At 34.7% G+C, this 23213-nt stretch overlaps 4 protein-coding genes across 4 annotated transcripts; 1 reads left to right on the forward strand and 3 right to left on the reverse strand.

The window, feature by feature from the left end:
• Window positions 1–334: 334 nt before the first annotated feature.
• LOC130947544 (protein ASPARTIC PROTEASE IN GUARD CELL 2-like) lies at window positions 335–3154 on the forward strand. The gene has a single exon (XM_057876240.1). It carries the CDS (start codon window positions 552–554, stop codon window positions 2025–2027), a length of 1476 nt encoding a protein of 491 aa, XP_057732223.1. The 5' UTR covers window positions 335–551; the 3' UTR covers window positions 2028–3154.
• A 189-nt stretch (window positions 3155–3343) lies between these two features.
• On the reverse strand, window positions 3344–23213 carry LOC130947545 (helicase-like transcription factor CHR28). The gene is given in 12 exon segments (XM_057876241.1): window positions 3344–3705; window positions 4169–4366; window positions 4604–4741; window positions 4743–5201; window positions 5876–5918; window positions 11519–11561; window positions 19802–19831; window positions 20204–20303; window positions 21221–21351; window positions 21459–22290; window positions 22376–22453; window positions 23172–23213. Coding segments are annotated over 11 exon segments (2079 nt in total). The 5' UTR covers window positions 23199–23213; the 3' UTR covers window positions 3344–3705.
• On the reverse strand, window positions 5942–7926 carry LOC130947547 (F-box/kelch-repeat protein At3g23880-like). The gene is made up of 2 exons (XM_057876243.1): window positions 6662–7926; window positions 5942–6262 (listed from the first exon to the last, which is right to left on the reverse strand). The coding sequence occupies exon 1, from the start codon at window positions 7870–7872 to the stop codon at window positions 6709–6711; it is 1164 nt and encodes a 387-aa protein (XP_057732226.1). The 5' UTR covers window positions 7873–7926; the 3' UTR covers window positions 5942–6262; window positions 6662–6708.
• Window positions 10696–11897, reverse strand: LOC130947546 (F-box/kelch-repeat protein At3g23880-like). The gene has a single exon (XM_057876242.1). The coding sequence runs from the start codon at window positions 11877–11879 to the stop codon at window positions 10701–10703; it is 1179 nt and encodes a 392-aa protein (XP_057732225.1). The 5' UTR covers window positions 11880–11897; the 3' UTR covers window positions 10696–10700.

Raw genomic sequence — 23213 nt, forward strand, 5'->3', positions numbered from 1 at the left:
GCAGATTATAAACCATATCTAACAAGCCAGAAAGTAAAAGCAACAAACTAGGTAAATGACAAAATCAAAAGTAAACTAAGATGATTTAACAAAATCAATCTCTTGTAAGTGATAACAAAATTGATGTGGCACCCAACTACCTTTCTTTCTTTCTTTCCATCCTGCTGGAAATCACCACAACTCCATCAACTACCCTTTGGTGGAAATATTCATATATCCATTCACCAATATCAGGAATATTAACTACACAAAACAGATGTAATATAGTAATAGTGGCCTCTCTACTCAACTCACCCTCTCATATCATACCATGATTTAAAATCATAACAAAATACTAAACTACAAAAACAGAAACTTCCACCAATTCAATTATTTCAACAGTAGAAATCATCAACAGTCTACACTCTACACTACACATACACCCAAAACCAAACCAAATAAATCCCCTCCCCACCCTCCATTCCACAACACACTTCGCACTCCCAACTGAAAATCCAATTGACTAACACACACAACAACAACAACAACAACAACGACAACAGCCATCAATTATGTCACCCACAAAGCTTGCACCTTTGCAGGGCACAATGCTTCTGCTGCTCTTGATCCTTCTAACCACCACCATTACCATTACCGCTTCCACTCTATCATCACCTTCCAACAAGCTCAACCACCCTCATTTCCAGGAGCTCAACGTCAAACAAACAATGGCAGATACCAAACTGAACCCAACCCTAATCCCAAAAACACACCAAAAACACAATACCACCAAACATGAAGGATCAGCAAAATGGAAGCTCAACCTACTTCACAGAGACAAAGTCACCACCTTTAACGCCACCCAAGATCACCGCACTCGTTTCAATGCACGAATGCAAAGAGACGCCAAAAGGGTCTCCGCCCTCCTCCGCCGTCTCTCTGCCGCAGCCGGAAAAACCAGCTACTACGAAGCAGAGGAATTCGGGTCGGACGTAGTTTCGGGTATGGAGCAAGGCAGCGGCGAATACTTCGTCAGAATCGGAGTTGGAAGCCCACCGAGGAACCAATACGTTGTCATCGATTCCGGCAGCGACATCGTCTGGGTCCAATGCCAACCCTGCAATAAATGTTACCGTCAATCCGACCCGGTTTTTAACCCGTCAGAGTCTTCTTCTTACTCCGGCGTTTCTTGTGGCTCCAACGTATGCAGCCGCCTGGAGAATGCCGGCTGCCACGAGGGGCGGTGCCGGTACGAGGTTTCCTACGGCGACGGGTCCTACACGAAAGGGACACTTGCCCTTGAGACTCTCACGTTCGGGCGAACCGTGATCCGAAACGTGGCGATCGGGTGCGGGCACAGCAACCAAGGAATGTTTGTTGGGGCTGCTGGGCTTTTGGGCCTTGGTGGTGGGCCCATGTCTTTTGTGGGCCAGCTTGGTGGCCAGACTGGCGGTGCATTTAGTTATTGTTTGGTGAGTCGGGGCATCGGGTCGTTCGGGTCACTTGAATTCGGGCTTGAATCCATGCCCGTGGGTGCTTCATGGGTCTCCCTGATCCATAACCTGCGGGCCCCGAGTTTCTACTATATTGGGCTCTCGGGTCTTGGGGTTGGGGGCATTAAGGTATCCATACCCGAAGATATTTTCAGGTTAACGGAAACAGGGGATGGAGGAGTGGTGATGGACACGGGCACGGCCGTGACTAGGCTGCCGACAGTGGCGTATAATGCATTCCGGGATGCTTTTATCGGGCAAACCACAAACTTGCCCCGGGCATCCGGAGTATCCATTTTTGACACGTGCTATGATTTATACGGGTTTATGTCGGTTCGGGTCCCGACCGTATCGTTTTACTTCTCGGGTGGGCCAATTTTGACCCTGCCAGCTAGGAATTTCTTAATTCCTGTTGATGATGTTGGAACATTCTGCTTTGCATTTGCTCCTTCTCCTTCGGGGCTTTCCATCATAGGTAACATCCAACAAGAAGGGATTGAAATTTCAGTTGATGGAGCTAATGGGTATGTGGGATTTGGACCCAATGTTTGTTGAATAAGCATGTACATGTACACCAACCATCTGAATTTTTGTTAGTCTTAGTAAGTAATGTTACATATTCACTATTGTACTATATCATATCATATATATTATTATATTATACTTAGCTATATTGTATTATTGTAATCATATAAGCTCCACTTTTTATTAGGTGCTAAAAGCAATTTTTATGTAGTGTGCAATAGTGTGTAGGGAGGAACATATCTAATATGTTATAATGAGTGGTCAAACATAAACATTGCCAAGGGGCTAACAACGAACATAGTCAAAAGGTTAATTGCACCATTGGGTTTATGTTGTGCTTAGTCATAAGGAGGATCCAAGACATAGGAAGAGTTATAAATGATTCAGTCTCTCTCTCTCTCTAGACATAACCCTGACACCTTTTTCTTTCTCTTTCCTTTGTATGTGAAAGCTCAAAGCTGCTACAGAAATTGAATGATGAGGAAAGGGGAGCCACCATCACTATTAGGCTCTGCTCTCTACCTTTGTTGGGAGTGTGCATTCATTCATTCAAGTAATGACTTTTACAAAGGCAAAAGCCATTGCTTTTTCCTCTTTAGAGAGAGACCTCAGATTCATGAGAGGGATGAGAGGGGAAAATAAATCACTTTTACACTTTTTTTTTTCCTTTTATTAAAATGTGGATGATCATTAGCAGGACGACATATACACTTAGATGTCCCACTCACATGTTATCTGATATATGTGGTTAATTAGAGTGGATGAAAATGATGTTTTGATTGCCCATATGGTTTTGAAAGCACCTTTTAGGCCCCACCAAAAGTTAAGACTTTGTTAGTGAAAAATGGTGAAAGAAGAGGAATCAAGAAGCAATGTACCACAACACCCATTCCTTTGGTCAGAGATTACGAATCATGCAGGAATTCGATGTACTAATTACAATTATCGTACTCATCCAAAACTGCATTTGGCAAAACCGTCATTTTACGTATTCACTATTATCACTTTCAAATCTGGCCACAATTTTACAAACCTTGAATGCTCTGATTGTACCAACATGTTAACTCAACTAAACCAATAATTGTTAGACTAACTGTTGGGTTTCTAGACCCAGCATTTTCTTGTACTCTACTTTGAAATGAGATGTATTAAAGTTTATTTTATTGAATAGTTAGTCTTAAAAACATGGGTAAGAGTTAGAACTTAGAAGCCATCACTGATCACTTGTTCCCAATTTTCGGGCTATGACTGTGTTTCACTTTTTATAAAATTTATTTCAAATTAATGAAAATGTTTAATAATTTGAATTTGTTGTTTAGAAATAAGAATTGGAAGCAATAACATGTAGCACAGTGTGCACCTGAACAATAGAATTGTACAAGGTAGCATTTCCATATATATAAATTTAATTAGAATATTTACAGGCAGCTTTGTGCTACACAAATTAGCCAACCTCACCAGTCAACTTGAGCAACACATGTCAGCAGGCACCAACAAAAAAGAAGCCATCCATCCCTTGAACTATCTTGAACTCCAAACCTAACCCTCCAAAGGCAAAACTTAACTATAAGCATTAACCATTCATGGCGGGAACAAGTAGGCAATAATCTAAGAATCTACACCAAAAAGATATTTCAGATCATCCACTGAAAGGCGAGAGTCGGAATTGTCATCGCCAAAAGTGGATGCAACCATTTTCCTCCTCTTCCTGCCAGACATAGTTCCAACATAAGACAACATCAGCTTATCAATGACACACACACACACACACACTTACTTCTCTCCATTATGAAAGCAAGCAACCACACAAATTAAATGGTATGGGAATTTATGAGATCAACTTTCCCTTGGACCACAAGATAACTCATGCTGATACCATTCGGCCCTTGTAGCAAGTTATACTATTAGTCTGTTACTTTTTAGAAGTTTAAAAAGGAAAAATGTTGGCCTAAAAATGTCATCTATCAACTTGTACCATTCTGTTCAAAAAATTTAAAACAGTATTAAAAGGGGAAAATATAAAGGGGAGAAAAATCAGGAATTTTGAAGTTGGGGTCTCATATTCACAAGCAGCAAAGCCCCACTTTGGTGGCCCTAAATTTAATTATTCCTAATGTATCGCCATGTTTTGATTCATGAAACAAAACTTGTTAAATAGACAGTAGAATTACCTAAAGAACCAGTATTCTGTCTTCAACTGTATCTTTTATAGTGAGCCGTGTCACTGTAACAGGACGAATCTGTCCAATTCTATGAGCTCGATCTTCATTTGTTGGATTCCACCACGGATCCAAAAGAATAACATGACACACAGCAACAATATTCAAACCAAGATTTCCTGCTTTCAGCGACATCAGCATAACAGTTACCTGGAAGGAATTTCATTTGTCAAACACCAACAGGCTATCAGGTTGAATGCACTTGGAACAGTAAATAATTCCCATAATAAAATCAATGCATCAACAGAATGATAAAGAAAGAGGATTAAATTTCACATTACTTCAGCTACCACCAATTAGGTCCTCATACTGCTTCCTATCATATTTATAGATTTGTATAAAACAATTATCAGCTTTGACAATGTCAGGGAAGACAGAAGACCACACCTCGGGATCAGTATTGAAATCTTTAACAGATATGTCTCTAGCAATCAGAGACATCGTCGCATCAAGTCTCCTGTATTGTATAGGGGATTGTTGCAATGATGCCTCAACTAAGTCCAACATTCTAGTCCATTGGGAAAAAAACTATAGCATTTATTGGTCCTACGGTTGTCAACTGTGAATATTTTCTTGTGTGTTTCATAATCTTAGCATCTAAGTCGCAATCTTCAATATATGAATCATCAGAAGATAGTAGTGAACCTCTATGGCTTTCAGCAGAATTTAGTAAACCAGAGCTACGACTATTCAGTTTACAATTTGAATGCAGAGTCTCAAGGACAGCTTTGATTTTATATGAAGTGTACTCACTCTGCTGCACTAGTGAATGAGCAAAATCATGCACTTTTATGGAATTACTACCACAAAGTTCATCACACAAGCAACTCTTCAACGTAGCCTTGGAGAAAACAGCATCTTCTGCAAGTGCTGCTTTACAACCAGGAGCAGAGCATGTATTACCATCACCATTCAAGTAATCTGATACACATTGATAACAGAAGACATGGCCACACATTGTAACAACAGGGTCTTCAGGTGGATCCTATTGAAAAAAAGTATGCATCAACTAAAGCCCTTATTCAACAACGTATTGCTATTGATTTACTACTCAGCTATACGCCCAGAAGACAAACTGAGAAATCAAAACCTAAAAAATCAACCAGTGATTAGTAAACAATTAAGTAATCAATCAATAGATCATAGCATCAGAACAGGAAATTGTTTTCTAGAAAACAAATATTCATAAGCAGGGTTACAACTGTAAGCTTCAGGAGATTAAAGCAGAAAAAATTAGTTAGATCAGGAATACACTCAATTGAAAGTGATGGTTTTGGACATTATCCTACAGCATCCCCCATATTTTCTTTTTCTTATTAAAGCTGGGATGGTAAACATTTGTGTTTTACTGAAAGCTCACAACCAGTCAACCACAGTTCCCCATGGTATAAGATCTAATTTCCATCTAGTCACTCATTTTGTTCCAATTATCCACTTTGTAGACATGTGCTTGGGGCTGTATTTCTCAACAACAGTATAACTTAACATTGAAAGTTTACCTATAAGATACTATATTTTTAACCCAAAATCATTACATATACCATACATAGAATTAAACTTCCATGTTATAATAAAAGGATATATTCCATCATGTTCTTAGAGCTCATATTAACAACAAAAAACAACTGTCTGAATACATCATGTTAGAAATTAACTGACCTTGCAAGCACAGCATATAGCAGAGGTTGTTTCCAAATTATTTCTCAAGAGGATCAGAAGAATCATTTTTAACGAGATGCGGGTGATCACAAGCTAGTCGAAGAAGCAAAAGCATTGAAAGAATATCTCCATAGGTAGTCAAGATTGACAGAGAAGTACACTGCAATTGCCAACAAATAAAGGATCGAGGCCCTGCCAACCTTCATCATCTTCAAGGATGGAGAGCCCTTCGCTCGACTTGTGAGTCGCATTTTGTTCTAGAATATTCTTAGATGAGGGATTTTCTTGGCTTGTTTAGTTTTGGTGGAATTTTGAAAACTTCAACTTTGTATTGTTGAATATAGTGGACTTGCTTCCAGTTTGAAACTAGGACTGGGTTTGTTGTCTCTAAGAACATAATGAAAACATGTTTTGGTTACAGGGTTAAAAATCTAACAAGTGCATCTGGTGAAGAATGTTTAAGATCTTAGTCTGTGGTTGATAGCATGAAATGGTAGCATTATCTTTGATGTTCTAGTTGATTGTCACCTATGTTGTATATACAACTATAAATATATTCAAGTCATACCATTATTTTAAATGTTAACCGCTGAATATATTTACTTGAAACCTAGCAGGTCTCAAAGTCAAGCATGAATTGATGGTGCCTGCTGCACCTTATGCATTAGATTATGAAGTACTGACAGAGATAGCCACTGAGGGATAATCATATGGACAAAAAGTAGAGTCACCAAGTTGAGGTAAACAACAAAATAAAATGCATTGATGAATGAGAGTAACACTTACAATAACAGAAAGTCATTAAGCAATAAACATGGACTGATTTTATTTTATCAGTAGCGGAAACTTGGAAGGCCTAAATGGGAGGGCGAAACCAAGCTTTCTTGGTAAACATAGCAATTCTGATGATCTGCGTCGACTAAAGTTCGTTGGCCGAAAATTCGATACGATCTGCGGGCATCATTTGAATTAATAATAACTAATTTGAAAATTCTAGAATCACTGGAACTAAGGGAAACAGCCACAACGTCATCATTTTCCGCCATGTACATGGCTTTAAGTGAATAAAACATGGGTGGATATACCCGCTCATTACTAAATACGGTGATGAACTTAGTCCAAGACTCTTGAACCCCATACTCCTTCATCACCCACAAAATCCAACCACCATAGTTTTCCTTCAAACAAACACAAAGCCTGTCCCTCAACACACCCACCGCAGGATCATAATGCTCGTCCCTATTATTCATATCAGGCAGAGACAATGGGGCAAAATTCTCGTTGGCTAAGTCAAAGGAAATGATCACCCATTCGAGAAAGTTGCTATGAGCCTGAGCTGCCCAATTCAGAGAGCCATACACAAACGTCCCTATCCCCAGCTTGGGGTGGTAAAATCGGGGATCTTGAACGATGGTTGTCCAATAATTCGAACCGAAGGTGTGGATTTTGTGGCCGTATATCGAACAACCCTCGAGAAACTTGTAATTATCATGCACATGATCATAGCCAAAACCATACATGTCACCCTTTATCGCCCGAATTTTCAACCAATCCGATGCCGATCTGGTACAGGGGTTCCACAATCGGATGGATCCCAAGTGAAAACGACTGTTCATCATGCCGAGGCAGATCAAGCCATTGCAGGAACCCAAGATATGCAGATCACCATCCATCTCGAAGCAGCCATCTTTGGTAAGAAGGGCGGATGGGTTCTTGAACAGAGACTGCACCGACGAAAAGTGGATTTTGCGACTATCTCGAAAGCGATATACCAGTCTTGGATCTGCTCTTGACCGGTGAACGTTGTCGCTGACGAATTCGGGGTTGGAGATTAGTGCATTCCATGATTTGCACACAATCTTCAATTTCACAAGGGTACTCGCCGGAACCCTCACCAGGATCTCCTCGATCACCTCGCCCGGAAGGATGGGTGGCGCCTTTGTTGGAGACAGGGGTTTCGGCCGCTTGTCGGTGGTTCCGAGAAGGTTTCCCCGCATTGTGGAGGAACAAGGGGGCGGGGCGGGGCGGCGCGATGAGTAACAGTAACAGTAGTTAACATGGTGCTTGGATTTGGCATTTTTATAAGTGTAACTTTTATCTATTTTATTTTTTATTATAAATTTTGAATATTTTATAATTATTTAATTTTATATTTTTAAAATTAAATATGAATTTTTAATTTTTTTTATAAATTAGACAAATATTTTTAAATATTATAATTATTATTATTTTATAATTACAATATATATTTTGCTGTAAAATTAATAAAATATTATGTTTTTTATTTTAATAATTTTTTATATTATATGATATTATTTCATTTTTAAATAATTTATTTTAAGATAAAATATATTCTTTGTTCTTTAAATTTGTCAAAAATTTTAAAAATATTAATAAATTTTATTTTATGTTAATTTTGTCCTAAAAATTTTTAATTTATTTCAAATATATCTCCAACAGTTAAATTTTTAAAAATTTAAGACCAATTCAACCATAATTCATGACAATTATGTTTAATTTGCTTATATTGAATGTTGTTTTTATTAGTTGTTTTTATTAGTTGTCGTTGAATTGGTTCTAAATTTTTATAAAATTAGCCGCCACCCACTAAGGATATATTTAACACAAATCGAAAATTTTTGGACAAAATTAAAATAAAATAAAATTTAAGAATATTTCTAAAAATAAAAAAGTAAAATTTTGCTATTTTATTATATAAAATTTACAAAATCGTACATACTAATTATATATCGACTCGACTCTATCTATCTTTGTTTATTTCAGATTAATTTATAATTAGGTTTAGACCTTTAAAATAGACCCTTGTCTCACCCTAGACTACTAAAGCCGGGTCCAAGAAGGACCACAAGCCCAATCTATAATAAGACCCAGTTTTGGCTAAATAGTTTAATTAAACTCCTTTTGAAAAAAGAGTTTAAACAATAAATATTTATATTAAAAGTGTTTATTTTAAAAGAAAAATGATAAAAAAAAAACTTTTTATTATAAGAGAAATTATTATTTTAACTTCAAGCACTTAAATAGTTTTTTAGAAGGTTATAATTTTATTTTAAAAATTGTACAAAACATTAATAAACTTTTCATAAGTTAAAAGTTTAAAAGAGTTATCTATGGACCTATTCAAACTGGCCCTAACTCCCACGCTACTCTAATGCGCTACCCGACCTTCCAGAGGTCGGACTTGGCAACGTCAACCTAGTGTGGTTTCGTCTATAATGGGTGAATCCAAACTACCACCTACAATCTCTCCTCATTTAGAAGAGAGATCTCAATAAACTACCTGTATAAAAGGAAGCAACAGCCTACTATTAAAGGTGGAACCACTCCAAAAGTGGTTATTGATCCCACATCTACACCTATAAATACACAGATGCACTCAGGTATCTTTAGAACCCAATTCTACGAAAACCTGCTTTAAACTCATACTATCGTAACCATCGGAGTCCCTTGTAGATACCACTCTCATCTCGCTCGAAGACATCGGACACCTACCTCTGTTCAGAGAAGACCTCAAACATATCATTTATAAGAGTTTGGACCTCACGTTCACACCTAAATAATCTGTTTCATATAATTCTTAGAAGATTGACACCCTGGAACTCAACCTTTGACAATAGCGAATGAATATCTTGAAAATGAACACAATGCTTCAGAATCAGAACTCCAAAAAGAGGACCAAACTAAATATGATCATGCAATTGTTGTAACCCCCTACATTCTGAAGGGAGAGGAGGCGCAGACGAGAACAAACACAACCCTAAAGGAAGGAGGATAAGGTCAGGAGTCTATCAACCTGAAGATTTTGAAGACTGTGATTTTATAGAGTACATGGGACTTGTTTATGGACACCAAGAGCGATTAGAACAATTGGAGCACGAACTAGAAAGACAATAGAATATATTAAAGTTTATTTTATTGAATAGCTAGTCTTAAAAATATAAATAAGAGTTAGAACTTAAAAGTCATCCCTAAATATTCTCTGAATTTGTTTATGATAGTGTAGATTTGTTTCTAGTTTTTTGTTTCCCTAAAAAAAGGGGCCATGGTTTTTGGTTCATATTCCAAGTAATACATGATCCCTCCCATGTAGAGACAAAATAAGAAGACGTGTACCATTTGAAAACATAAAACGAAGTAACCCGAAAAATGATGAAAACATGCATGCATCAGAATGTGGCATACATAAATGAGTGGTTTAGCCATGGATAGAGAATTAGTTCCCTTAATTACATTTTTAGTTCCTAATAGCTAGACATGATACAATGGTCAGGTTGTTGCCTTGCTCCCTAGGGCTCGGAGGTTCAAAATCCAAGACACATAATTTATGTCCTCAACCTCATGCATTAAGTCACCCTTGTATATGATAATTGTTAACTAACACGTCATTCTTAAACCTTAATTTTAAGTAATTTAATTAGTAGTTGGTCACTTTTGTCAAATTTTAAAATCTGTCAGAGATCATTTTGTCAATAACAAAGATGAAGTACCATTTTATCGGCGTAAAAATTTTTTGAGTTGCGATTTGGTATTTACCTCTGTTTTAAATGTTAAGAGAGGTTCTCTTGATGAATATATTTACTTGAAACCTAGCAGGTCTCAGTCAAGCATGAATTGATGGTGCCTGCTGCACCTTATGCATTAGATTATGCAGTACTGACAAAGATAGCCACTGGGTAATCATATGGACAAACAGTAGAGTCACCAAGTTGAGGTAAACAGCAAAATAAACTGCATTGATGAATGAGAGTAACACTTACAATAACAGAAAGTCATTAAGCAATAAACATGGACTGATTTTATTTTATCAGTAGTAGAAACTTGGAAGACCTAAATGGGAGGGCGAAACCAAGCTTTCATGGTAAACATAGCAATTCCGATGATCTGCGTCGACAAAATTTCGTTGCGATGTACGGACATCATTTGCTTTAATAATAAGTAATTTCAAAAATTGAGAGGAAACAGCCAGAACGTCATCGTTTTCCGTCATGTACATGGCTTTAAATGAATAAAATATGGGTGGATATACGTGCTCATTACTAAATACAGTCAGCAACTGAGTCCAAGACTCTTGAACCCCATACTCCTCCATCACCCAAAAAATCCAACCACCATAGTTTTCCTTCAAACAAACACAAAGCCTGTCCCTCAACACACCCACCGCAGGATCATAATGCTCGTCCCTATTATTCATATCAGGCAGAGACAATGGGGAAAAATTCTCGTTGGCTAAGTCAAAGGAAAGGATCACCCATTCGAGAGAGTTGCTACGAGCCTGAGCTGCCCAATTCAGAGTGCCATACACAAACGTCCCTATCCGCAGCTTGGGGTGGTAAGATGGGGGATCTTGAACGATGGTTGTCGAATAATTCGAACCGAAGGTGTGAATTTTGTGGCCGTATCTCCAACAACACTCAAGAAACTTGTAATTATCATGCACATGATCATAGCCAAAACCATACATGTCACCATCTATCGCCCGAATTTTCAACCAATCCGATGCCGATCTGGTACAGGGGTTCCACAATCGGATGGATCTCAAGTGAAAAGGACCGCTCATCAAGCCAAGGCAGATCAAGCCATTGCAGGAACCCAAGATATGCAGATCATCATCCATCTCGAAGCAGCAATCTTTGGTAAGAAGGGCGGATGAGTTCTTGAACAGAGACTGCACCGACGAAAAGTGGATTTTGCATTTACTTCGAGAGCGATATACCAGTCTTGGATCTGCTATTGACCGGTGAACGTTGTCGCCGGTGAATTCGGGATTGGAGATGAGTGCATTCCATGATTTGCACACAATCTTCAATTTCACAAGGGTACTCGCCGGAACCCTCACCAGAATCTCCTCGATCAGCTCCTCCGGAAGGATGGGTGGCGCCTTCGTTGGAGAGAGGGGTTTCGGCCGCATTGTGGAGGAACAAGGGGGCGGGGCGGCGCGATGAGTAACAGTAACAGTAGTCAATATGGTGTTTGGATTTGGCATTTTTATAACTGTAACTTTGGACTGGGTTTGGAACATATTTGCATAGACCCGATTGGATCCCAGGATATTTTGAGGTGAATTTTACTGCGTCTATTATTTGATATCTAATTTTTATCTATTTTTTATTATAAATTTTAAATATTTAATAATTATTTAATTTTATATTTTTAAAATTAAATATTAATTTTTAATTTTTTTAATAAGTTAGGCAAATACTTTTAGATACTATAACAATCACTATTTTATATGTTAGAATATAATTAAAATCAATTAGGATCAATTAGCATTATTTAGCATATTTGACTATTTACTATAAGATATTACGTTTTTATTATTTCGATTCTCTTAACACCTATAAATACCGTTATATATTGTATCATTCTAAACAATTTGAATACAACTCAATAATAATACACAAATTCTTTCTCTACTTTAGTCTCTTATTTCTAACATTATAATTACAATATATATTTTTACCATAAAATTAATAAAATATTATGTTTTTTATTTTAATTATTTTTTTATATTATATGATATTATTTTTTATTTAAATAATTTATTTTAGGATAAAATATATTCTTTATCCCCAAAATTTATTAAAAGTTTTAAAAATATTCATAAATTTTATTTTATTTCAATTTTGTCCTAAAAATTTTTTATTTGCTTCAAATATATCTTCGATAGTTAAATTTTAAAAAATTTAATACCAATACAATAATAATTCATGACAATTATGTTTAATTTGCTTATGTTGAAGGCTGTTTTTATTAGTTGTTGTTTAATTGGTTCTAAATTTTTAAAAAATTAGCTGCCACCCGCTAGAGAAATATTTAATACAAATTGAAAATTTTTTGGACAAAATTAAAACAAAATAAAATTTAAGAGTATTTTTAAAATTTTTGCCAAACTTCAAAAATAAAAAATATATTTTACTCTTTATTTTAAAATACATTTATTACATTGAATATACAAATGTAAAGTTTTGTTATTTTATTATATAAAATTTACAAAATCTTACATACTAATTATATATCGACTCGACTCGATCTAACTCCGTTTTTTCAGATTAATTTAGAATTAGATTTAAACCTTTAAAATAGACCCTGGTCTTACCCTAGACTACAAAAGTCGAGCCCAAGAAGGACCACAAGCCCAATTTATAATAAGACTCAGTATTAGATAAATAGTTTAATTAAACTCCTTTTGAAAAAAGAGTTTAAATAATAAATATCTATATTAAAAGTACTTATTTAAAAAAAATGATAAAAAAAATTATTCTAAGAGAAATCATTTTTTTAATTTCTCCACAAGCACTTAAATAACTTTTTAAAAAGTTACAATTTAGTTTTAAAAATTGTACAAAACATTAATAAAGTTTTCATAAGTTACAAGTTAAAGAAAAGTTACCTATGAACCTATTCAAACTGGCCCTAAGTCCCACACTAATCTAATGTGCTACCCGACCTCTGGGAGGTCGGGTTGGCAACGTCAATCCAATGTGGTTTCTTCTAGAATGGGTGGATTCAAACCACCACCTATATCTTTCCTCGTTTAGAAGGGAGATCTCAATAAAATTTCTATATAAAAAGAAGCAATAGTCTACTATTAAAGGTAAAACCACTCCAAAAGTAGTTATTGATCCCACATCTATACCTATAAATACACAGATGTACTCAGGTATCTTTAGAACTCAATTCTACGAAAACCTGCTTTAAACCCATATTAACGTAAACATCGGAGTCCCTTGTGTAACATCCTTACTATTAGAATGTCACGCTTACGGGTGCGCCACTCTGTTAGCGGGGTATTATGACGACACTCATATGGTAAATAATAAGATATGAGTCTTTACGCATAAATCTATTGATGATTTTACTAAAATCTTAAAACTTTTTCAATAAGAACAAATATCGCCTATTCATATACTTAATATTAATAATACATTATAGTATTACATACAAAAGCAATTACAAAACCTATCCCTCTGAATAAAACTCTAACTAATAAGGTGAGGGGAAAATAAATTCTAACGACTTAACTCGTAAATATAATCTTCTATACTCATGTAGCTCTGCACTAAACCTTTGCACCTATAATTGAAAGAGGGTGGAAATAGGGAGGTAAGAACTGGAGAGTTCTCAGTAGAGTTGGGGTGTATAGTCATACTCCTTTTATTATTCATTACACGAGAAGTTCACAACAGCCTGCTTAGAATCTTCAATAGGTGGCCAATAGCAACAAACTTCATAATACAAACAACTTTAACAAGCCAGAGATACAGTGAAAATCACAAGTCAAGAAGCACACACACAATCACAAAGAACACATATCACATAAAAGTATGCGCAAACAAGTATGATGCATGTCTAGTCCTATACAGGCTATGAGCTCATGTGTCGGTTTGTCGCCCGATTTCCGACACTGATCCTGAGATAAGCATTTTGTATCGCCGTCTCTATCTTAGCCAACATCTCCCCATGAGCGTTACGCATCGCCGTCTCTGTGGGAGAAACCTTCCTTTCGGTCTCCAATGAACATTACGTATCGCCATCTCCACTAGACACTTGGCACTAAGGCCCAAAGAGCACTCAATTTCTTTTTAATCTTTTCTCTCTACTCTACTGCGGCAGAGATCCCTGTAATTAATACATTCTTTTTTATTTGCTCTACTCTGGCAGACATTCATTAAAATCTTCTCAGTCACTACTCTCTACTCTTGTGTAGCAGAGATCCCTTTAATTAATACATTCTTTTATTCATGCTCTCTGCTAGATTCTTTAGATTTTTTTAATTTTTTCTTTTATTCTTTTTTTCTTTTTCTTATTTTAATACCATAAATAGTTTTCACACTCTTCTATCATCTATCCTAGATATTTTATGAAGCGTGAATGATAAGATTCTCAACTTAAGTTCATCTTTCTACAATTTTTAGGTAGGTTACTATTTAATTTTTTTATTCTGTTATAGTATAAATTACTAATATATAATGATAATAATCTTAATAAATTAATAACAATAACAGTAATTTTTTATTGCACAAAACTTATTAATTAAAACTTTAAATAATTTTATTACTCAAAACTTATTAACTTAAACTTTATTATTAAGCTTTTCTAAATTATTCTATATCTTTGAATTTTCTAAAATATTTATATTTTTATCCCAACATATTTTATAGTTTACTAAAATATTCTTACATATAATATAATTACAAAAATAATATTGTATCTTTTATAAAATACCTATTTTACCCCTGAACTTAATTATTATCCAAAATACCCCAAAACGTATATAATTACGAAACTAATTTCAAGTTTTTATTAAATTACTATTTCAATCTCAAAGATAAATTTTGCTTCCATTATTATAGTTTTATCAAAGGAACGAACCCTATTTCCCAAATTCTTCAAATTTTTTGCTTAATTTTTAAGTCTGTTTTTGAGTTTTACAGTTATCGAGTTTTCACAGTTTTTCATTCAATTTTTCAACCACCAAATCTCATCAATTTTCTCAAAATACGCATCATAATACTTCCAAAATCATCAAAACAATTACAGCTGAGCTGTTCCTTAGAGCCAAACCAACAAATCACAAGTAACAATAATAATTCAACAAAATTCCATCATAAACTTAATTAATCAAACTCAAACAATAAGCAATAGGGGTGTGCATGGGTCGGATGAAACGGGGTTTGATGAGACTCAGACCCGACCCGAAATATAAACCGGGTCTATTTGTTAGACCCGAACCCGACCCTAAACCCGATGAAACCTATACATTTTTTTGCCACGATTATATCGGGTAAAAATCGGATGAAAACCGGGTCGTTAACATTACATTACCTTGATACCTTCTTGTAAGTTAGCATGTAAAAATATCCAAATTTCCAATACTCCAACCATTATTTGACATGGTCAAATTCACTTAGAAAAATATAACAAGAATCAACTATTCTCTAAAATTAAAGCATAACCATAATCAATACTAATATTGTCTAATAACATCAAATATTTAAATCAATACAAATAACACAATATTATGCATTAGTCTAAAGTCTTATGCATTTTAAATATAAAACATTAACTTATAGTCTTATATATAATGACTAATAACACAAAATTTTAAAGTTTACAATACTTAAATTTCACATAATAATAGGCATCATCCATCACTAATAACACAAAAAATTAATTGTGTATGATGACTAAGCCACCGGGCCGATTTCGGGTGACCCAAGCTATGGCCCGGACCCGACCCAAAATAATGACAGGGTCTATTTTTGAGACCCTTACCCGACCCTAAACCCGATGAAATCACACCAAATTAGCCCCTAAAGTGTTCGAGACCGGGCCGGATCTTCGGACCGGACCGGGCCATGCACACCCCTAAATCCCCTAATAAGCAATCAAACTAACATTCACTTATCAAATTCACATTTAATTATTATAAAATTACCAAACCTTACCTCTGTACGAAATGAAAAGAATGGAAACTCTGGAGAAGCTTTTTGATCGAGTTGCTGAAGAAGAAAACACCAGAAATTATTTGTGCCTCCTAGAACTCCAATTGACCGAATTTAAGAGAAAGGGGAACTACGTCATTGTCAATTTCTACCGAACAAAAATAACGCCAATGTGTAAAAGAGGAAGATACGAACACTTTTACCAGATTAAATTTTTTATTGAAGTTACAAATCACAAGAAATCAAAGCCAAAAGATTTTTGTTTTCATGAAATTCACGTTCTCTCTCTATTTTCTTTCTTTTCTTTCTCCAAAAGCTTTCGGCTGAATGAAGATGGAATGAGGATGATAATTAGTGGTTTGATGGCTATGTGTCATAATATTAAATGGAAAGGGTTAGGTGTCACAAAATCAAGCTACTGAGTCAGTGATTCAAATTATAAATATCTTAAACGGATAATTATAAAAGTTGGATATATTAAAACACAACTAATAATATATATGAGTTACTAATATAAATGACATCAGTAATATAATAATAAAATATATACGATAAAGCATTAACAAAGCTAAGTTCATCGAAGAGTACCGATATTTACTCATATCGGCAGATATTGAGCTCGATAATAATATTATTAACTAAACTCTATTTTTAAATTAAAAATATCAATTAATCAAATTAAAATATACGTATAATTTTTATTACTTATAAATTACTATAATTATAGTGTTAATTATGTAAATATTTCATCATAAATATATATAAAAATATAAATTTGATTGAATTCAAATAGTTATAAAATTAATTTAATTACTTATAATAAAATAATTTCTAAAATGAGAAATTTCAATTTATAAAATAAATTATAACTTATTTATATTTATATTTTAAAAAAATGTGGGTCATTACATCTTGCAGGTACCACTCCTATTTCGCCCGAAGACATCAGACACTTACCTCTGTTCGAAAAAGACCTGGGACATATCATTTATAAGAGTCTGGACCTCAAATTCACATCCAAATAGTCTGTTTCATATAATCTTCGAAAAATTGGCGCCGTTGTCGGGGATTTAGAGCTCAATCCTTGACAATGACGAATAAATATCCTGAAAATGAACATACTGCTTCAGAATCAAAACCTAGAAGGAGTACCAAACTAAATATGATCATGCAATTGTTATACCCCCACGTCCTGAAGGGAGAGGAGGCGCAGACGAGAACAAAAACAACTCTAAAGGAAGGAGGATATGGTCAGGAGTCCATCAACCTGGAAATTCTTAATATAGTAATTCTACAAAGCTCATGGGGCTCGTCTATAGGCACCAAAGATGATTAGAACAGTTGGAACACGAACTAAAAAGACAATGAGATATATTAAAATTTATTTTATTAAATAGTTAGTCTTAAAAATATAGATAAGAGTTAAAACTTAAAAATCATCACTAATAATTTGTTCTCAATTTTTGAGATATACTTGTGTTTCACTTTTTTTATAAAATTTATTTAAAATTAACGAAAATGTTTAATAATTTGAATTTGTTGTTTAAGAATAAGAATTGAAGCAATGAGTAGTCTACATTTGATTGAGGTATTCAGAGGAAAGAGAAAAACATATCTAAAAACTAGCAACACCAAAAATAAGGACAAACGCAACTTGAAGCATAGACAATGGCAGATCTGGGAACGGAAAGGAGGTGCGACAGTGAATAGCAATGATGACAACAGTGACTGCGACAGAAGATTGTGATTTGGAAGAAGAAATTATGGAGATTAAGCTCTAAAAGTGATTAATTGAGAGGGGATAAAATGCGAGAAAATTCAGAAAGAGGATGGGAGGAAGGAAAAGAGAAGAAAGGAGGGCGGCGGCTTGATGTGTGAATGAGGAAGGCAGTGGATAAGGTGGATGAAGAAGGAAGGAGGAAGAGAGAACAAGGTGATGGTGAAAGGACAAAGTGAAAAGTTTTGTTTCCTAATTTTTTTGTATATTTTGTGAAACATAATCTTGTGTCACTAACTAATGCGTTTGGTTAGTATCTTTGATTAACATACACAAATACACAAAGAAATATAAACATAAAGATATACAAATTTTATAATATGTTTGTTAATAATGTACAAGTCTACAAGACACATGTGTATAAATTAAATGTCAATTTTATTCTGTTTATGCATTGTGTCTTATGCATTATTAATTTCAAAAATTAAGAATAAAATGATCAAATTTTGTTTCCTATACATTATGTCTTCGTATCTTAATTTAAAAAAAATACTAAATACACGTATTTTATATATATTCATCTAAATTTATGTCTCAATAAACAAATAATAAATATATACTACCGGATCTAACAATTAGTATTTTTCAACAAACAAACACCGCCTAAACAAACGCTGCCTACAGCACAGTGTGCACCTGAACAATAGAGTTGTACAAGGTAGCATTCCCATATATATAAATTTAACCCAGAATATTCACAGGCAGCTTTGTGCTAAACAAATTAGCCAACCTCACCAGTCAACTTGAGCAACAGATGTCAGCAGGCACCCAAAAAAAGAAGCCACCCATCCCTTCAGAACTATCTTTAACTCCAAACCTAACCCTCCAAAGGCAAAAACTTTAGGTAACTATCACCATTAACCATTCATGGCCGGAACAAGAAGGCAATAATCTAAGAATCTACACCGAAAAGATATTTCAGATCATCCACTGAAAGGCGAGTCTCAGAGCTGCCGGCATGGTCTTCACCAAAAGTGCATGCAACCATTTTCCTCTTCTCTTCCTGCCAGACATAGTTCCAACACAAGACAACATCAGCTTACCATTGACAAACACACACTTACTTCTCTCCATTTCCCATTAGGCCCTTGTAGCAGGTTATACTATTAGTCTGTTACTTTTTACAACTTGAAAAAGGCAAAAGATAAATACAAATTTAAAAGATGTCATCTATCAACTTGTACCATTCTGTTCAAAAAATTTAAAACAGTATTAAAAAAGGGAAAATATAAAGGGCAGAAAATTCAGGACTTTTAAATAGACAGTAGCATTACCTGAAGAGCCAGTATTCTGTCTTCAACTGTATCTTTTATAGTGAGCCGTGTCACTGTAACAGGACGAGTCTGTCCAATTCTATGAGCTCGATCAATAGCTTGATCTTCAGTTGTTGGATTCCACCACGGATCCAAAAGAATAACATGACACGCAGCAACCATATTCAAACCAAGATTTCCTGCTTTTAGCGACATCAGCATAACAGTTACCTGGAAGGAATTTCAGTTGTCAGACACCAACAGGCTATTAGGTAGAATGCACTTGGAACAGAATGGTAAAGAAATAGGATTAAATTTCACATTACTTTAGCAGTTCAGCTACCACCAAAAAGGTCCTCATACTACTTCCTATCATATTTTAAGATTTGCATAAAACAATTATCAGCTTTGACAATGTCAGGGAAGACACAAGACCAAACCTTGGGATCAGTATTAAAATCTTTAACAGATCTGTCTCTAGCAATCAGAGACATCGTCCCATCAAGTCTCCTGTATTGTATACGGGATTGTTGCAATGATGCCTCAACTAAGTCCAACATTCTAGTCCATTGGGAAAAAACTATAGCCTTTATTGGTCCTACAGTTGTTGACTCTGTATATTTTCTTGTTTGTTTCATAATCCTGGCATCTGAGTCGCAATCTTCAATATATGAATCATCAGAAGATGGTGAACCTCTACGGCTTCCAGCAGAATTTAGTAAACCAGAGCTAGGACTATTCAGTTTACAATTTGAATGCAGAATCTCAAGGACAGCTTTGATTTTAGATGAGGTGTACTCACTCTGCTGCACTAGTGAATGACAATAGTCACCTTTAACAAGATGCGGGTGATCACAAGCTAGACGAAGACGGGAAAGCATTGAAAGAATATTTGCATAGTTTTTATTCACAGTGCCAACAGCAGCATATGCCTGCAAAGTGCAAAGTATATGCTATTGATTTTAAACTGATGCAGTACTTAGCAGTAATGATCTCTAACTAAATTAAAAGCTAAATCACACCGCAGACGATTCTACAAATTATTTCCCTTCTTCAAAGTCGCCAAGTTGATAGGTCCAAATAGCACCACACACTAACAAATCTGTTGCAATATCTAGAAAGCATCTAAGAATATGCTCAATATGTGTGAGAATATTTGAAAAATATCTAAGAAGATCTTAAGAAAATATTTTAGACTCAATCAGGCATCTAGTTGTTAATTAATGAACAATCTTAAATTTGTTGCTTAAATTAATAATGTTTCAATTTCCTAATTTTTATCATTTTTTAGTGGCATTAGTGCACTAAAGGGATGTTTTTATCAGAAATAAATAAATAAAATAACCAGAGGATTTGGTACTTGGTACTTGACCAAATTCATACCACAAACTGTCGTTACTGCTCCGTATCCTAAATAGACCATATCAAATCATGTAATACTATAGAGGGCCTACTGTCTCTTTTATTGATCATTATACAAAACACCAATATCAACTAATCTGAAAAACAAAACTCAGAATATAGGCCACAAGGTTGAATATATTCTGCAGGCTACCAAGATTACAATTTATACTAAATCTAATTTCTGCCTGCAATAAGTCAAAGGTGGAAACTGCTGTAGTCGACTTCACGTGAAGTTGATAGCTAAAAGCCGATAGAAAAAATTTTAGTCAAATCAGTCAAATCATCTAACTATTCTCAGTTATCAACTTCACGTGAAATCGACTGCACCTGAGTTTTCACCTAAGTCAAAACTCCAATCCACCTTATTTAAAATCTCAATAGCGAAAGGACAATTACCGAATGCTATATAAATTATAAATTATATAAACATGCAAAGCAAATAAACCTTAAATTGGGAACGGGAATCATCTTCCAACTGCATATAGAAGGCCCGTTCCTCAGTGGAGAAATCCACCTTAGTCAGCTCAATTGTTTTAGGAGGTAAATTGATTATTGGCTTCCCATCGATCATAGTTCCTAAAAAAATGCAAGAATTTGACCGATTGACTAAGTTAAATTAAAAGAACAGCAGAAGTGATAGGAAAAAGTACATGCAAACAATATATGCACCAAAGGAAAAGTACCTTTTGTACGGCGAAGCATAATAGTCGACAAAATTGCTTGAAGCTTCTTGTACCCTTCTATAGAATTTCTGGATATTGGAACTTTTATTGTATTGTAGAACGATTTATATACACCATAAGGATCATACTTCAGGAACCTAAAGTAGCTATAAAGATCATCGATAGTATTTTGAATAGGTGTTCCAGATAAGCACCACCTTCTTTTGGTCCTAAGACTGCAGCAAGCTCTAGCTACCTGAGTTCTATGGTTCTTTATTGTTTGAGCTTCATCTAGAATAACCCTAAACCAACGTACTTCTGCAAGAGGACCAGAAGCACATTCAATCGAAGAATCGTCTAATCCCTTTCTACCCTTTTTAGTTTTCTTACTTCCAAATATTTCCCCTATTTTTTCATCAATATCATCCTCCTCAACCAATGGCTGCTTTGGAACTTCATTAGTCACAACAGCTTATGTTGTGAGGACCACATCATATCTTGCAAGTTCAGTAGGATCCTTTGTCCTGCTGCCCCCATGATAAACCAAAACAGTAAGTTTCTGCTCTTCAACAACTTTTTCTTTAAACTCTCTGGCCCATTGTCGAAGAACACTTGCCGGGCAAACAACAAGTGTACCAGCAGCTGGCCGTTTCCTAGGTTCTGTAATAGCTTCTACATCATCAGATTCTTCTTTATTTTCAAGCTTTTCCACATCAACAGTAACACGATCATCTTCATCATCCAAATTCAAAGCTTCAGTTTTATGATTGGATGCATCGTCTGTTTTAGATTTTGAGTGCAGTAACCTCTGCATTAGGATGAGGGCAATCATTGAAACTGTCTTGCCAAGGCCCTGTTAGAACAAGGGTTTGGTGTTCAATTAAAAGCAATAAGATGTAAAATATCGAGGGCCATTGATTAGATACATAAAAGATGACCTGATCATCAGCCAAAATACCCCCAAGGCAATGCAAACTTCTGGTTTCCTTCTGAAGCATCCAATCCAATGCAATTTTCTGCAATATAGAGTTATATCAAATGAACGGGCAACCAATCGTGCAGTCAAATTAATAGAACATTGGTGAGTTTGGTTTTATTATTATCATTTGAAGTATTTGGTTGAAAAGAAATACCAAATTTTTTGGAAATCAAGAATCAAGTATTGCAGAAATAGTTAACAGGTCGATTAAGAGTTACAAAAAGTTGAGTGATATTTGATTTTTTAAGTTATTGATGGCTTTTGTCGAAGATAATTAAAAAATAGTTTATTTTATCTATTTAATACTTTTCTGTTGAGACGTTGATACTCCACCTTATTGGGTTGAACTTTTTATTTCAAAAAAAATAAAAAGGCGGAATGACTCCCCAAATGTTTATTACAAATAGACAAGCCATAGTGCTTGTTTGGGTGTATTATTTTGATAAAAAAATATTTTTTTAATAAAAAAGTTTTTTTAGCGTATTTAACAAATTTTTAGTACTAAAAACTAAAAGTTAAAAATATTAGAAAAATAAAAAAACATCTTTTTTTGAAAAATGATAAATAAATAAATAAATAAATAAATAAATAAGTATTTTTATATCGTTATACCCAAACATAATTGATAAATTAAAAAAAATTTTATACAAAATATCCAAACATAAAATTACTTTTATTTTTTTATAAGATTTTTTTAAAAAATAACTCAAAAATATTTTTTTTTTAGAAATTTACTCAAAAAAAACCTATAATACCTGATGTCTCAGAAGAGAAACATACATTAGACCATCGGATAC

Source organism: Arachis stenosperma, chromosome 9 (genome assembly GCF_014773155.1).
Source record: "Arachis stenosperma cultivar V10309 chromosome 9, arast.V10309.gnm1.PFL2, whole genome shotgun sequence".
Taxonomy (NCBI): domain Eukaryota; kingdom Viridiplantae; phylum Streptophyta; class Magnoliopsida; order Fabales; family Fabaceae; genus Arachis; species Arachis stenosperma.

Excerpts from the sequence above, each read along its gene's own strand:
- LOC130947544 (XM_057876240.1), top strand. The coding sequence starts at position 552 with ATGTCACCCACAAAGCTTGCACCTTTGCAGGGCACAATGCTTCTGCTG.
- LOC130947547 (XM_057876243.1), bottom strand. The coding sequence starts at position 7,872 with ATGCGGGGAAACCTTCTCGGAACCACCGACAAGCGGCCGAAACCCCTG.
- LOC130947546 (XM_057876242.1), bottom strand. The coding sequence starts at position 11,879 with ATGCCAAATCCAAACACCATATTGACTACTGTTACTGTTACTCATCGC.